Below are 14,233 nucleotides of genomic sequence, written 5' to 3'. Positions count from 1 at the left end.
TAAATGTGCATATTCTACTAAATTCAGAATTTAACGAATTTGGATTACGAATGATACCAACTTACACGCCGTGTATACCTAAATGCAACGTTTAAAATAACTCATCGCAATGGCAAGCTAGAAATTGGGGTGGATAAACGGATAAATTTTAATGCCTAAAGCAACCAACTTCTCCAAGTAAATACACACTAAGCTTGAATACAAAATAGGATGGCAAAGCATTTCTCATAATAAGAAAGAGTGGTTCTTCTTACAACATCAAGATCAACCTTTGCTACAATAAAAATAATCAATAATTAGTACTGTGAAAACAGATACAACAAAACAATACACATACATCGGCAGCAGTTTACCTTCAAATCAAAAAAATAATTATATAGAACCACGAATTACCAGTTGACAAACCAGCAAGAACATGAATAAATTGAAAGGGCGATGAATTGTGAACACGACCAGAGCATTTCACGTATTCTATTTTTATACCAGCAAGCTCTGTCGTGAAATGCCTCGCATCCAACACTATTTACGATTCAGGAGAGTACTGGAGCACCCGGTTTAATAATAAACAGAAATTGTAATCATCTCTGCGTGATCATTGATCTGGGAGTTTGTCTTTGAGATATTTGAGAATAGCTTTAGTTCCCCGATCTAGGATAGTTCGCCTAATGCTGCAAAACAGGAAAAAAATAAAAAGGTAAAAATAAAAAGGTAAAAATAAAAAGGAAGAAACAATCCAACTAATGTAGTCTCAAAAACTAAATCATGGTATATCTATTATAAAAAGAATGACACCTGAAAGATGAAATCTCTCCATTTCACAAGAAAGAAAAAATTATGCAGTTCTAAGATAGATTTGGTCCATTTACGCAACTGAAAACTCTACCCAGATTTCATTATCTTGTAAAAGCAAAAGATAGAATGCAGAAGGGGCAGTGGTTGAAGTAGAAAACCAAATCTGAGAACCACAGTTTCTTCTAGGTGGGACAACTTTAATCCAGATAATAATTTTGTGATGTTTCTATGTTGTTTGAACTTTGAAGCACCAAATTAGCATAATAATTACTCCAAAACTGAGAAATAGGATGGGGCAATGTTGGCACCTTCTCAGCGGATTGCCATCAAGTTTCAGTACTTGTAAGCTTGGCTCGAGCAGTCCCTGACAGACACAAAAAGAAGATTTTTTTTTCATGTGTACTTCTCATAGCTAGCAGAAAGTTTATAGTTCAAACCAATTAAGTGGATAAACTCCATCTAGATTGACATCCCTTTCTCAAGAATTGAACCTAGAAATGTTTAAGAACAATGATTCTGTAATGCAGTTTCATGTAGTAAAAAGATCTTGATTTTTGTAATTTTCATGTCCCTTTTGTTTCTTAGGTTAGCATTACACTTGGCAGAAGATATGTATGCGACTGTGTACATACATATTGCATACACAGAGAGAATTTAGTTCTAAATCCAAGTTAGGATGAATTCGTAAAAGTTTGAGTTTCAAACATTTTTTGGATGTTTTAATCATTCATTTTATGATAATGTTCTTGTTTTATTCCACAATATTAGAATGTAAGAACAGTCGTTTCATTTAAATTTACCACAACATTTTATTTGGACTGATGCTCACCTTATTATGTCTTATTCATCAACAATATGCCTTTTCTTTTTAAATAATTATGTTCCTATTAGTATATTTTTCCTAGTGATATTCTTGACCGCAGATTTTTGGGATGCTAATCCATAGAGTTGACCAAAATTTGTATCTGTCAATTGTTTATCTTTTATTCTTCCCATTTTTTTTTTTTTTTGTTTCTTCTGCTCCTATTTCTATATGCTCTCTTGCACCTACCTGTCTACTAAATCCATGAGATAATTGTACAATTCTATTTCGATACACAGAATCCACAACTAAATGACTCTTGGAGATGTTCTCAGGTGTTTTCACTAATACTATTTTACTCCTTCAATCTCTACTGTAAGCTTATCACCCCACTGCTTAAATCAAACAAAAACTAAACCAACATATTATCCACCTGTAGCTTTTCATAAAGATAAATAATAATTACTACCTGTCACATAATTCCTCACTATGCTACCTATGATTTCTTATTTCCTATTCACTTTGCCTTTGTGTCATCCTTTTTTTTCTATAATGGCACCAAAAGTCCTCAATCTTCTGGTTAGAGGCCATATTAGAGATGCTAAATTGGTATTGTATGAGATATAGATTCACTTCCTTGTTACATATAACCTGAAAGCCATATTGATTACTTAAAGCTATACCAACTTAAGGGAGTGCTCGGTGTAATGTTCATTGCTTGCAGAAATGCACAATAATTTATTGATTTCCAATTCTCTGAAAAATAAAGTTCTTCACCACAACATGGCCTAGCCAATTAAAGTGTAAGGTTTGGACAAAGAAATTTATAAGTAGCTCAAATTACTTAAATTCATGTATTGAAAATCATGCATAAACTAGTAACTAGTAAGAGGTACTCAAAGAAAGCAGCCAGACCATTTCCGGAGGAAGCGCAGTTATGTTGTTGTCAGAAACATCAAGCTCAATAATGGAAATTAAGCCCTTTATTTCCTGTTTCAATCATAACAAGAATACTGAGTTATGTATTTACTGTAGATAACAGCAAAGTTTTAGGAAGAGAACAAAGTGGCATAGCCTAACCAAACCCTATTTAAAGACAGATGATTTCTTTTCTGTATATATATCCAGTCAGTGATTACCTGAGGCACTGAGACAAGATTATTCTGGCTAAGATCGAGAATTTTTAGTCGCTGTAAGGTCAACAGTCCTGGAGGGAGTTCACTCAGTTGCATTCGCCTGAAAATTAGAAAATCATTCATACTGTTGTATTGTGTCTCAGGAATTTGAAACGATTTAACAAGTCAATTAAAACCTTAGGTAAAGTTCCTCCAATTGTGGTACACTGGAGAATGAAAAAGATTCTGGCAAGGATGACTTGTTGCCACTTAAATCCAAAATTCTGATTGTTGTAAGGCACTCAAGGCCATTAGATGGAATCTGTCAGAGATAGATGCAATAAGCTTTTCTCCTAACATATTCATGAAATAGCTAGTGCTTGTTGTCACTAACAAGTATGGTCTGGCTTATAAAGGCAGAATTTGTAGAACCACACACACACCTATAACATGTGAACACTTACCAGATATGTTAATTGATTAGATCAGGTGTGATGCTTAAAAAGACAATTTAATAAATGCAGTAATCATGTTATGTATGTGGCTAATATACACCTTTTCCAGGTAGCAATACGGAATTATATAACAACTGAGAGGCAATGATAAACCAAATAACAAAGACAAGTAGTTTCCTCCACTCTCCACCTTATGTAAATTCATCACTACTGATTATACCTGTGATAATGGATTGTTGTCCAGTTTCAAACAAGAGAGGTTAGGAAGAGCAGACAGCACTGCACCAGGCCATTCTTTTATCTTGTTTCCAGAAATAATCAAAGTCTGCAGATATAAACTCAAACTAACATATGAGAGAATTAAGAAAATCAATAATATATTAATGATAAAAAGCAAGAATTTTTTTTTATAACTCTCCTCTAGAAATTTAGAGACCTGGTGACCAGGGTTTGGAATTTCATTGTATACCAAAACGAGTGAGATACTAATTACTTGTCGAACAAGGTGACAGTTAACTGTATTTGATCATCATATTCTCATACCTGAAGTGAGGAACAAGTTGATAGTTCACTTGGTAGGACTTCAATTGAATTCCGGGAAATATCAACTTTCACCAGTTCTTCTGTCTCCCATACAGAAGGTGGGACAGTGGTTAATCCTAAACCACTTAATGTTAACTCCTGATCCAGTAGAAGAAACAGTTAACAGTTGATTGTAATGTAAGGGAACATCCAGTTAATTTCGGACTGGAAATTGATATCCATTCAATTCAGAAAGAAGCATTGGAGGTGGGACAAGGATGACATGAATGGCCTAACCATCAGGACTAGGGACATCAAACAAGCTGGGCCACCTGTAGTAGCATGACCAAATTTACATGGGCTGGGCAGGACCAGGCCCTATACATATTTGATTTGGACCAAGCTGGGTGTGACCTAGCAGATCCACGTGCTAAACTTGAGATGGTCCATGTGTTAAGCACGTCAAGGGCATGGGCCCAAGATGGTTTCCCCCAAAAAAACACATCCCAACCCCAAAATTATGGTCATTTAGCTGTAAATTTACCAAAATAGGCTCATAATTTTGACAAAGAATAACTTTTCTTTTTCTTCAAAATTTCCTATTAATGCCTTTTCACCCCACCCATCATCGCTCATCAAAACACAATTTTATTCTCATCTCCAACTCACAAAAAGGAAATCTTGAAATTAATTTGGGTAATTGTCCTATTTTAAGTGTGGAAAGTTTAGTATCTTTTGATTTGATAATATAATCTTTATTTTAGTAGGAGTTTAATAATTTTATTGTCTCTCTCAATTAGTGGTACTTCTTTTCTAGTTTAGTTGCTATTGGGTTTATAAAAGTGTTGTGTCTCTATGTAACATTAAGCTTTTGATTAATAAAATTCTATCTCAATTCTCTATTGAGAATTTTCCTGTATGTGAAGTTCTTTTGTTTTGTGCAGCTGTTACACAGGCATGGACATCATCTCCTCACTAGGATAAACTAAGATATTTTCTTAGTGATTGGAAAGGGCAACCAGAAAGAAAGAACACAAAATTAAATGTAAAAAAGAGGAGGAAAGTGCATCAATTTCTTGCTCGCTGAAAGGGACATCTAAAGGAAAAAAATTAAAGAAACACTGCTAAATAAAGTTGATGAAGCAATTATTCTACGTGCATGGAAACGATGACTCAAGAAGAGACGCCAACAATTCACATATAGCTAAGTTCTCAGTAGGTGAGAAAATGATGCACATAAGGAAAAAAAGGTCAATTTTAAATTCTAAATTTGTAATTAATTTTGGTAATTATCCTATTTTTAATGTGAAAAGATTATTATTATCAATTAGTGTTATTTCTTTCCTATTTTAGTTGGTATTTAGTGTATAAGAGTGTCGTGTCTTTATGTAATAAGTAGCTTTTGATTAATAAATTATGTGTATGAAATTTCTCTTATGCGAGGTTTGTTTTTTTATTATATGAGACCCCTTTTACTTTGTCCAGACAATAATATGACTCACCTTTGAATTATTAATAGGCAATTTTGTCAGCAAGGTTAAGAAAAAAATAGCAAATATAATATTTACCTTGGAAGACAGGGACAACCTAGCCGCTCTTGCAATTTGATCATCTTTCATAGTTTTACTAGTTCCCAATCCAGATTCTATACACAATACATGGAACCGTGAACTTCAGTAAAGGTAGAGAGGACAAATAAATTCAGTAAGGGATTTAAAGTTTAAACATAGACATATAAACAAAGATTTAAGAGCTTTAATCTTCAAGAAAATGTTCAATTAGTATAAATGCAAGAAGACTTATTTTATTACCATACCACATAGTGGATACAGATGTCCAACTGTTAGTGAGAAAACAACAATAAAAAAAAATACACTTGCCACACAATGACTGCAAAAAACCATAAAATGCCTTTAGCACTTACGGATATACAGTGCTGATGCAAAACAGAAAAAAATATCTTTTTTAAATCATCAAACAACCATTCATTTATAACTTTCACATAACATAACCCTTTTTTGCTCAAGAGATCTCCTCCCTTCTTATTTTGTTGTTTCTTTATATGTAGATTAAATTAAAAGTAAGCTAACTAGCAATCATTTTTCTCATGTAGTATATATTCCATAACAAGGATGGTTGAGAAGGTAAACTAGTTTAGTATACATTGAGTCAATTGAACGTTTTAGCAAATACAATAAGCAACTACATATGCATATTGGCGTATGTAAGCATACAAGTTGTAGTGAACCAATGCATATGCATGTGGATCTAGGGAACACTTTTGATGACAATTGTAGCAGATAAAAATAAACTTTATATGGGAAAGGGCATTACCTTCATCAGCAGAGAGGCGACTTCGAAGATACTTCAGCAGCATTGGTGTTGGTCCAGATACTAGAGAGCTAATACAAAATGGCTCAATTATTAGAAACATGGAGTCTCCAACCAAAACTTTTAAGACATTTAAATGCAGAAACTAGTGACACCTTCGAAGAGTTCTTATGGGATTCCCAGTCAGTAAAAGCTTTCTCAGAGTAGTCATTGTACCTTGAATTGATATGGAAATTCAAGTGAATGACATTGAAACTAGAAATACAGACAGCTCCAAATGGTTGAACAGATTGCTGTAGATTTTTTTATCTAGGAAAATATGATCAACAAAAAGGACAAACTTAAGGTAATCCATGTTAGCAACAGAGCAAAATAAGAGGGAAAAAAAGATCTCCATCCAGCCTAAATCACACAACAATAAAGTACAGAAAAAATGATGTATCAAGCTGCTCATTGATAATGCTCCAGATCTCATCTTGTTTCTTGTAGCCATTTTTATGACACCAATGATACAGGTTGAAAATATAGCATCAAATTTTTCCAACAATTGTATAATGACAATGAATGTTGAAGAATAGTAGAGAATGAATAAACAAACTTGTAGGGGTCGGAATACATGAGGCCGCAAGTAAATAAAAAGGCAAATCTGTTTGAGAGTTTAAAACTTTGATATACTGGTTTGAATTCATCCTCAAACTAGTTGTTTTTCTTATTTGAACCTAGTGATGGAGCAGGGAAATGCCTGCTATCCCAGTGCAATGGACAAGTTCTGCAGTAATACTATGCAAAGGACATGTCAGAATTGAGTTAGAATGTATAGGAAGTACAGGATGTGTCTCTCCTGCGTTGGTGGGTTTTGTTTAATAGTATTAAATGATTAACAAATACTCCTACTAACATGGTGACAAATAGATGTACTTGATTTATCCAAATTTCACTTAAACTAGAGTTAAAACTAACAATTGTTTTAAGGATTAAGAAAATTGTGCAAGTAAACTACATGGATTGAGGCTAGTTTTAAGTGACTGACCTACTCCAATTGGTGCCAATCTGTACCTAGTAAACTGATCTAAAACCATGGCTTTCTGTACTATTATACTTGCCTATTTCATTATCGTTATATATGCAATGCTTATAAGCATTCACATCATAATTACAACAATCTTTCAACACCTTCATTATAGTTCCGAGTAGATAAGGGCCACTTGTAAACATAAAAAAAAATCATTCAAGAAAAATCCATTATACTTGAAATAGCAAATCTCCAAAATAATTTTACCTCAAGTTAATTAATGTAAATAAATCATCAATAGCAATACCAACATAGATCAAGGGGAATTGGAATACAATAACCTCACCTATCTCAGCTGGCAAGCCAGATAAAGTGTTATTGGATAGATCCAGGGCAGAGAGTTGCAGTCTGCAGGCTTCCACAGGAAACTCCTTTAACTAAAAGAGTGAAAGCATATCAACAACAGAGAGAAACTTAACTTCTACAAAAATTAGTAACTCTAGTCAACCAATTAAAGCCAAGTGATCATATAGTCGTATTGAAAGGAATACAAGCCACATGTTAGAGTTTTCTATCCTAACTGTTACATTTGCCACATTCATGTGAAATTGCCAGTTGTGCCCTCATTCAATGCCACTCCTGAAATTTAAGGCCAAACTAAATTTTATCGTTGTCTTTTCTGAACCAATGCTTCAATCATAAAATATATTAGCCTCAGTCAGAGAAAATCATCTTTCTTGTTTATCCTCCTAGTCCCCTCCTTCATATTGTTGTCTTTTAAACTCTTTATATCATTGACTTCCCAAATTTACTACACTTCTAAAAAAAGCTTCAAAAATTATGTTGGCATATTCCTCAAGAATATTGCAGTGTATTTTTCATTTAATGCATAATATATATAAAGTGATCATCCTATTTTTACACAAACAATAATTCTTCATTAAGACTTTAATTGAATTAATTTGCTTTATTTTTTAAGAATTGAAAGAGTACTTTTTTAAATTTGATTAGTTATTTACACATTTTAATTTAACTTGAGAAATATTCGAGTTTGTTAAACCAAGTACAGGTGCTCATTACTTCTCAGTTCAAATTCTTGTAAGAGTGGCCATTATACAAAATATTCACCAAAATCATGTGAATCTCTACCTGAAGCTACTATAAGGCAAATATATAAAAAATAAAATAGAATTTTCATTGCAGAATGAATAGAGAAATCCAAGCATAGAGAATTTATAATACAAGTATTTATAATAAAAGGGGCACAAAATGGGATGGGACATCTAGAGTTTGTCACAGCATAATCCTTGTATTTGTTTTCTATTGAGAAAATAAAAAACATTGGAAGGCAAAATGTTGGGTAACAGCGATCATGTAATGGCAACCCTCAACTTCCAACAATTAATATCAACATTGCATAATGGCAGGCTTGATTTTTCACAACTCAATTAATAATATAGATCCTGTTTTCATCTACCTATGTTCTTTCATCAAGAATTTGAACTTCGTGAAAGTGATCAAACTAGTAATATACTTTGTTCTGCAAAGGTAAGAACAATTTTTTTAAAAAAAAAATGTTACCTGGTTTGCATGAAGATCCAAAGTCCCTAAACGAGAAAGTGCACCAATTTCAGCCGGAAGAGTTGACAGTAAATTAGTCCTGCATTTCAAGACAAACAACCATGTGTCTCTATATACATGGAAGAATTCTTATGAGGAAGAAACTATAAATCATTCTAAAAACTAATTGAACTCACCCCATATAAAATTCAGCAAGTAAACAACAACCCATAATTGAAGATGGAATTGATGAAATTTCTAGAAAAGATTCAAACGAACACAATCAGAAAGCTCTAAAGAAATGTAGAAAAGTTTTGACTAAAACTATATATATACAAATTGGCTAAACATGCTTACTATTTTGATGAAGATCCAGACGGATAAGTTTTGTGAGGAGACCTATGCTATGTGGAATGCAGGTGACCTGATTTTTAGCTTTAAAGGGCCAAGAGAAGAAATTTAGCATACTGGTATCCATTCAAGTAGCCTCTAGAATAATGAATTATAAAACAAGGAGATCTCCACTTTAAGCATAAAATCTAACTCACTCTCACATACCAGCATTGAGTTCTGTCAACGAAGTCCATGAAATTAGCATGCTCTCAGTGAATGATGTCAACTTGTTCCCCTTAGATTATACCACTCCGTTAGGATTATAACTACTTAATTTTTTATCATTGCTCAAATGAAAACTAACTTTTGAAGGGCCTTTAAATTAGCAATAATTGTACCTCGACATCCAATTTAATCAACTTTGAGCAGTTGGCAAGTTCATCTGGAAGTTCTGCCAAGCAGTTATTTGATGCCTAACATTATGTGAAGAAAATATATAAATATCAACTTGCAGAACTCTAGTCACATTGAGAATCCCACAATATGTTTCAACATAGTGCTAGTCCATAGTCCTAATCTAGATAAGAATGGCATAGAAATTAATCTAGTAAGCCTAACTGTGAAATACCTTAAGTTCAGATAAGTCTAAGCAACTTCCAAGACTGCAAGGAAGTTTCCTAAGTTGGTTATTTGAACAATCAAGCCTGCATGAAAAAGAAAATATGCATGAATTTATGGTTTACTCACAATATGATGGCCAAGTTAAGTATAATGTACAATGAGAGAGCCTACTTGACCAGAGAAGTTGCGCTGCCAATCTCTTCAGGGATACTAGATATCATGTTAAACGACACATCCAATGCCTTCAACAAAGTAAGCCTGATGAGCAAGAAATCAGAATGCAGGAGCAAATGCTACATGGAATTAAAAACAAAGGAAAAGCACAGCAACTTACTCGCCAACGGCTGCTGGTAGTGAACATAGTTTATTGTGACTAACATTTAAGACAGTTAACATATTCAAATTTTTAAGGTCCTCTTTCAATATCTCAAGGTTGTTATGAGCCAAAATAAGCTTTTGCAGATCCACGGCCTGAAAAGAAATGCAGGGCGAGGCAAAACAAAAGAACTTCGACTGTCAAACTTGGTAACTAGCTAAAAGATACTTCTTGGAGAAGCTAAAGAAGGAATTTTTACCTCCCACCACTTATCATCCTCCGCGTTCGATTCCAAGCTTCCGTAAAGCTCATCGGGCAACTCCCTGTGAAACGAACAAATGCGGCCAACTCATAAATTTAAGAAACAGAAGAAAATGAGTCAGATCATTCGGAACTACAAAATCGTGATGCGAAAGCGTAGCGAGAACGTCGAGAAGACTCCGCGATGCCTATTTTCAGAATCAAATCTGCCAGACAAAAGTTAAATCATTCTCAGAGAACCAATTACTTGAGGGATCGATTGGAGAGATTGAGAGATCCCGACGAGCGTGCTGATTTCAGAAGACGATCCATCGTTGCTGGCCTTTGATTGACTCCCTACTTCGCTTTCGTCTCCATCACGTTCTCCGGCATCGGAAGGATTCTCTCGATCGAATGCCCCTTAGGCCTTAGGCAAATAGTTGGGCGGCCTCGATCCCAAACACAGCATCAGTGATGATAAATGGTGGCCACGTTTTCCTCTGGTTAGCTCTTTGTTGACGAAGGATCTTCACCGTCCAATGTCCAGCGAGTGCGACTCTCCGATTTTCTAAAAACAACCCCAATTTTTACTCGCTTAGATATCGGCAAAGGATCTCCACCGTCTTTTGTTGCGCCAGACGCAGGTCCTCCCTACCCATCCAATGCTGGCACCCACCGTGGACACGGTACTCCTCGAACCTCTCCGGCCTGAACTCGCTCACAACATCGCTCCGGGTCGTGGCGCATGCCCACCACGTCCGCATGTTAGTCCCCTAGGGGACCACCAAATCCCCGACGCGGACCTCCTCCCTTGCCTGCCGTTGCACGTTCGGTGCCGGCGAGTACAGCCGGAGCACCTTGTTCCATACCTTCCCCATCTGCAATTACTTGCACCATCAATTCTTCTTATTTGCCTTTGTTAACCTGGAGAGCACGTCGGAGTCAAAAGGCCGGCCGACGGAAACTAGCTCGACTTCTTCCCGGAGAATGCTCTGCCACTTCGGGTGCAGGGCCAGGAAGATTAAGGGCCAACAGAGGGCCAGCGCGGTGGTCTCGTGGCCGGTGAAGAAGAAAGTCTTATACTCGTCCATGAAGCCCCTCGCAGCAAACTTCCTCCTTCTCCCGTCTCGATTCTCGGCCTCGAGGAGCTGTCTGAGGAGGTCATGCTGCTGCTCCGCCTCAGAATCACCCTGTTCCCGTCGGGAACAGACGATGTCATGGAGAAGCCTATCGATGTGCTTCCCCAACCTCCACGCTTGGTAGGACTTCTTGGAGCACAGGATCTCGCCGGAACAGCATCTGCTGCTTCTTGAACAATCGATTCCCCTTCTCTTCGCTGATGCCGAAGCTGGTCTTGGCGATAATCTCCGCCGAGTTCTTAACGATGCCACTTCTATTACGCATCGGCTCGCCGCCGTCTGGTCGGCGAATTCTCGTTCAGCATACCCGGTCGAGCAAATTCATACATGAATTATATACATACTAAAGTGAATGATACGGTAGACAGTGGGAAGATGGGAAGGGGAAGTCAATAGTTCTACTATCGGTGGTGGTTAAAGTTGACAGTAGACTGCTCGCCGAGTTTATGGTCTGGATTGTACCCGACTTCATGTCATTTTCGATCCCGGATCGTCTCCCCCTCCATGACATTTCTGACTTCGGATCATCTTCGAATCCGTGTCCGAATTCACGTTATTCCAGACTCCGTGCAATTTCTGACTTCGGATCATCTTCGAATCCGTGTCCGAATTCACGTTATTCCAGACTCCGTGCAATTTCTGACTTCGGATCATCTTCGAATCCGTGTCCGAATTCACGTTATTCCAGACTCCGTGCAATTTCTGACTTCGGATCATCTTCGAATCCGTGTCCGAATTGACGTTGTTCCAGACTCCGTGCAATTTTTGTATATGTACCATTCCCGACTCTATAGGTGAGACAAGGTAGTAGAAAGATGTTATGTGGTCGAGGAAAGTCAATAGTCAAAGCCAATAGAAGGTGGCTCCCCGATTTCATATCATTCTTGGCTTCATATTATATCCGACTTTAGGTCATTCCTAACTCTGAATCGTCCCCAACTTCATGTCATTCCCGATTTGGATCACCCTCGAATTTGTGTCTGAATCTGTGCTGGCTCCATGTAATTCCCATATCCTTATCATTCATCTTGGAACCCCCGGAGAACGTGAAGGCACAACTAAAACTCTATAAAAAGTTGTACGCGCACATAGACTGAGACTTCTAGAAATCCTAAATCATTGCTCTTCTTCATTCTCTCTTGCCGGAGACTCACTTGAACGTCGAAGTGACTACGCCAGAGAACCCTCTGACTATCATTTTAACTCTCTATTTCCTATTTTCTTCCATCCAAGCTCTGATGAATCTCTCCACCAGCTTTTACTATTCCCGAGTGATCAACGATTTGGTCAACCTCAACATTAACTCATCGGTGATTCGTTCATTAGCGCTCTCAAACAGGATCAAATTGGCGTCGTCTGTAGGAATACTGAGTTAAGACATGAATAAGTCGTTGAGATGAATGATGCTAGAAGAACCAACGTCATCACCATGTCAACATATGATTTCAATAAGCTAGTGGCTACTATGGTGCAAGAGATGTCGTAGGAACATTCCCAATAGTCGGCACTGCTAATACCTAACCCTCTATCATTCGAGATGTTGCCTCAATCAATCGAAGCGCCACAAGCGCCTGGTCAAAAGTTGACTTAACCAAACGAAATGCCCATGCTGCAATCCCTACTCTGATCGGGACATTAGCTATGCGGACATCATTCTTGGAATCCTCGAGAGAGACCCCACATAGAGGTCCTTCAAGGGGAAAGACTCCCACACCTAGTGGAACGAAGGTCATCCAAGGCTCTCTATTTTCAAAGAATATTCTTCAAGATGAATTATCGCGATACTTCCGAGCGCTGTAGATCCGGAAATATGATGGAACAACCGATCCTGAAAATCATATATGCAAATTCGGAAACACATCATTGTTGCTCTAGTATACGAATGATATCAAGTGTCGAGTTTTCTTGACAACTCTCTCAGACTCAGCACAAAGGCGATTCCATCGTCTTACCACTTCCTCCATTCAGACCTTGGAAGAGTTCAAGACAATGTTCATGCATCACTTTGCGACTAGTCGAAGGTATCAAAAATTCCCACTTGATCTGTTCACTCTCAAGCAAAAGGTCAAAGAACCTTTGAAGGAATACTTGTTATGGTTCAATCCGGTAGCATGAATGTTCCCTCGGTTAGCTTGGATGTGCTGGTCAGTATCTTCTCCCAACGCTTGACGAAGGAAGATTTCTTCAGGTCTCTAGTAAAGAAGCACCTAGTCGATTTTAACGATTTGCAGGCTCGAGCGATCAAATATGCTCATGTTAAGAAAGCCCAGTCTACAAGAAGAAAAGAAGTTCCAACTCTGAGTTCCACCTCTACTCGGTCGACCTGCAAAGCTCCTCTTCTTCTTTTACAAAGTCAAAAACTCGTGAATAGGAGGTGAGAAAAGGTCGTACAAACGGTGGAAATCAGCCCCCCAGCCTCTATGCTAGAGTTGAGCTAGGGGCCCCCTAAGGCAGATTGTTATTGTGTTTATCATCAATCGACAACCCTCTTTACTCGAGATTATCAACCATATGCGAGGGAGTTACGGCGAGTGATCGATCAACGAAAAGCCAACCAAAGTCGACCGAATAGAAGATCTCTAGAGCCCTTCCGATGCCCTCACCATCCTACTTGCCATGGCACTACTAATTGTCAGTCATATCGGGGGGATTGTCCATATAATTTTGGGAGGTCCAATAGATGGAGACTCCACTAGAGTCAACAAGGGCCATGATCGAAGATTGGAGACTTATGGAGTCAGCACCAGTCACGAAAAAGGAAGGAGCCCTCAATCAGCTTCGGGCCTAGAGATTTGGAAGGAATAGAATCTTCATGAAGATGCCTTGGTGATCGAAGCTCTCATCGCCAATTACACTATAAAAAGAGTGTTCATAGACACGAGCAGTTTCGTTAACATTATCTTTGAAAAGGTCTTCAACCAAATGTAGCTTAATGGGGGAGGACTTCGCCCTATACATACCTCCTTATATGGATTCACAAGACATGAAGTACAGT

General features: G+C 37.4%; 2 protein-coding genes across 4 annotated transcripts; both read right to left on the bottom strand.

Moving 5' to 3' along the window:
* Window positions 1-206: 206 nt before the first annotated feature.
* On the bottom strand, window positions 207-10,512 carry LOC122014685 (plant intracellular Ras-group-related LRR protein 6-like). Of its 3 annotated transcripts, XM_042571042.1 has the most exons (21): window positions 10,368-10,512; window positions 10,119-10,182; window positions 9,878-10,014; window positions 9,715-9,801; window positions 9,551-9,626; window positions 9,321-9,395; window positions 9,148-9,217; window positions 8,947-9,024; window positions 8,787-8,847; window positions 8,611-8,689; window positions 7,376-7,466; window positions 6,173-6,233; window positions 6,021-6,088; window positions 5,255-5,331; window positions 3,708-3,845; window positions 3,385-3,489; window positions 2,907-3,031; window positions 2,734-2,830; window positions 2,510-2,584; window positions 1,101-1,156; window positions 207-668 (listed from the first exon to the last, which is right to left on the bottom strand). In XM_042571042.1, exons 1-21 carry the CDS (start codon window positions 10,430-10,432, stop codon window positions 593-595), a joined length of 1,761 nt encoding a protein of 586 aa, XP_042426976.1. In that variant the 5' UTR covers window positions 10,433-10,512; the 3' UTR covers window positions 207-592. The 3 variants fall into 3 exon arrangements, with proteins under 3 accessions (XP_042426976.1, XP_042426977.1, XP_042426978.1); XM_042571043.1 differs by lacking the exon at window positions 1,101-1,156; XM_042571044.1 differs by lacking the exon at window positions 10,368-10,512 and having other exon boundaries at window positions 9,715-9,785.
* Window positions 10,415-11,550, bottom strand: LOC122013491 (cytochrome P450 709B1-like; the record flags this gene model as incomplete). Its single annotated transcript, XM_042569769.1, has 1 exon — window positions 10,415-11,550. A coding segment is annotated over one exon (555 nt), but the record flags the coding sequence as incomplete, so codon positions are not given.
* Between the last annotated feature and the right edge of the window lie 2,683 nt (window positions 11,551-14,233).

This window comes from Zingiber officinale, chromosome 8B (genome assembly GCF_018446385.1).
Source record: "Zingiber officinale cultivar Zhangliang chromosome 8B, Zo_v1.1, whole genome shotgun sequence".
NCBI classification, from domain to species: Eukaryota; Viridiplantae; Streptophyta; class Magnoliopsida; order Zingiberales; family Zingiberaceae; genus Zingiber; species Zingiber officinale.
Note: the sequence above shows the minus strand (reverse complement) of the source record. Positions and strands in the feature narration are given on the sequence as shown.

What these genes read in the sequence shown, in the direction of transcription:
- LOC122014685 (XM_042571042.1), bottom strand. Translation starts at nt 10,432, where the DNA reads ATGGATCGTCTTCTGAAATCAGCACGCTCGTCGGGATCTCTCAATCTC. An exon ending in TGATTAAATTGGATGTCGAG is followed by an intron (nt 9,218 to 9,320) that starts GTACAATTATTG and finishes GTATAATCTAAG; the next exon opens with GGGAACAAGTTGACATCATT. An exon ending in TCGCCTCTCTGCTGATGAAG is followed by an intron (nt 5,332 to 6,020) that starts GTAATGCCCTTT and finishes TATTGTGTATAG; the next exon opens with AATCTGGATTGGGAACTAGT.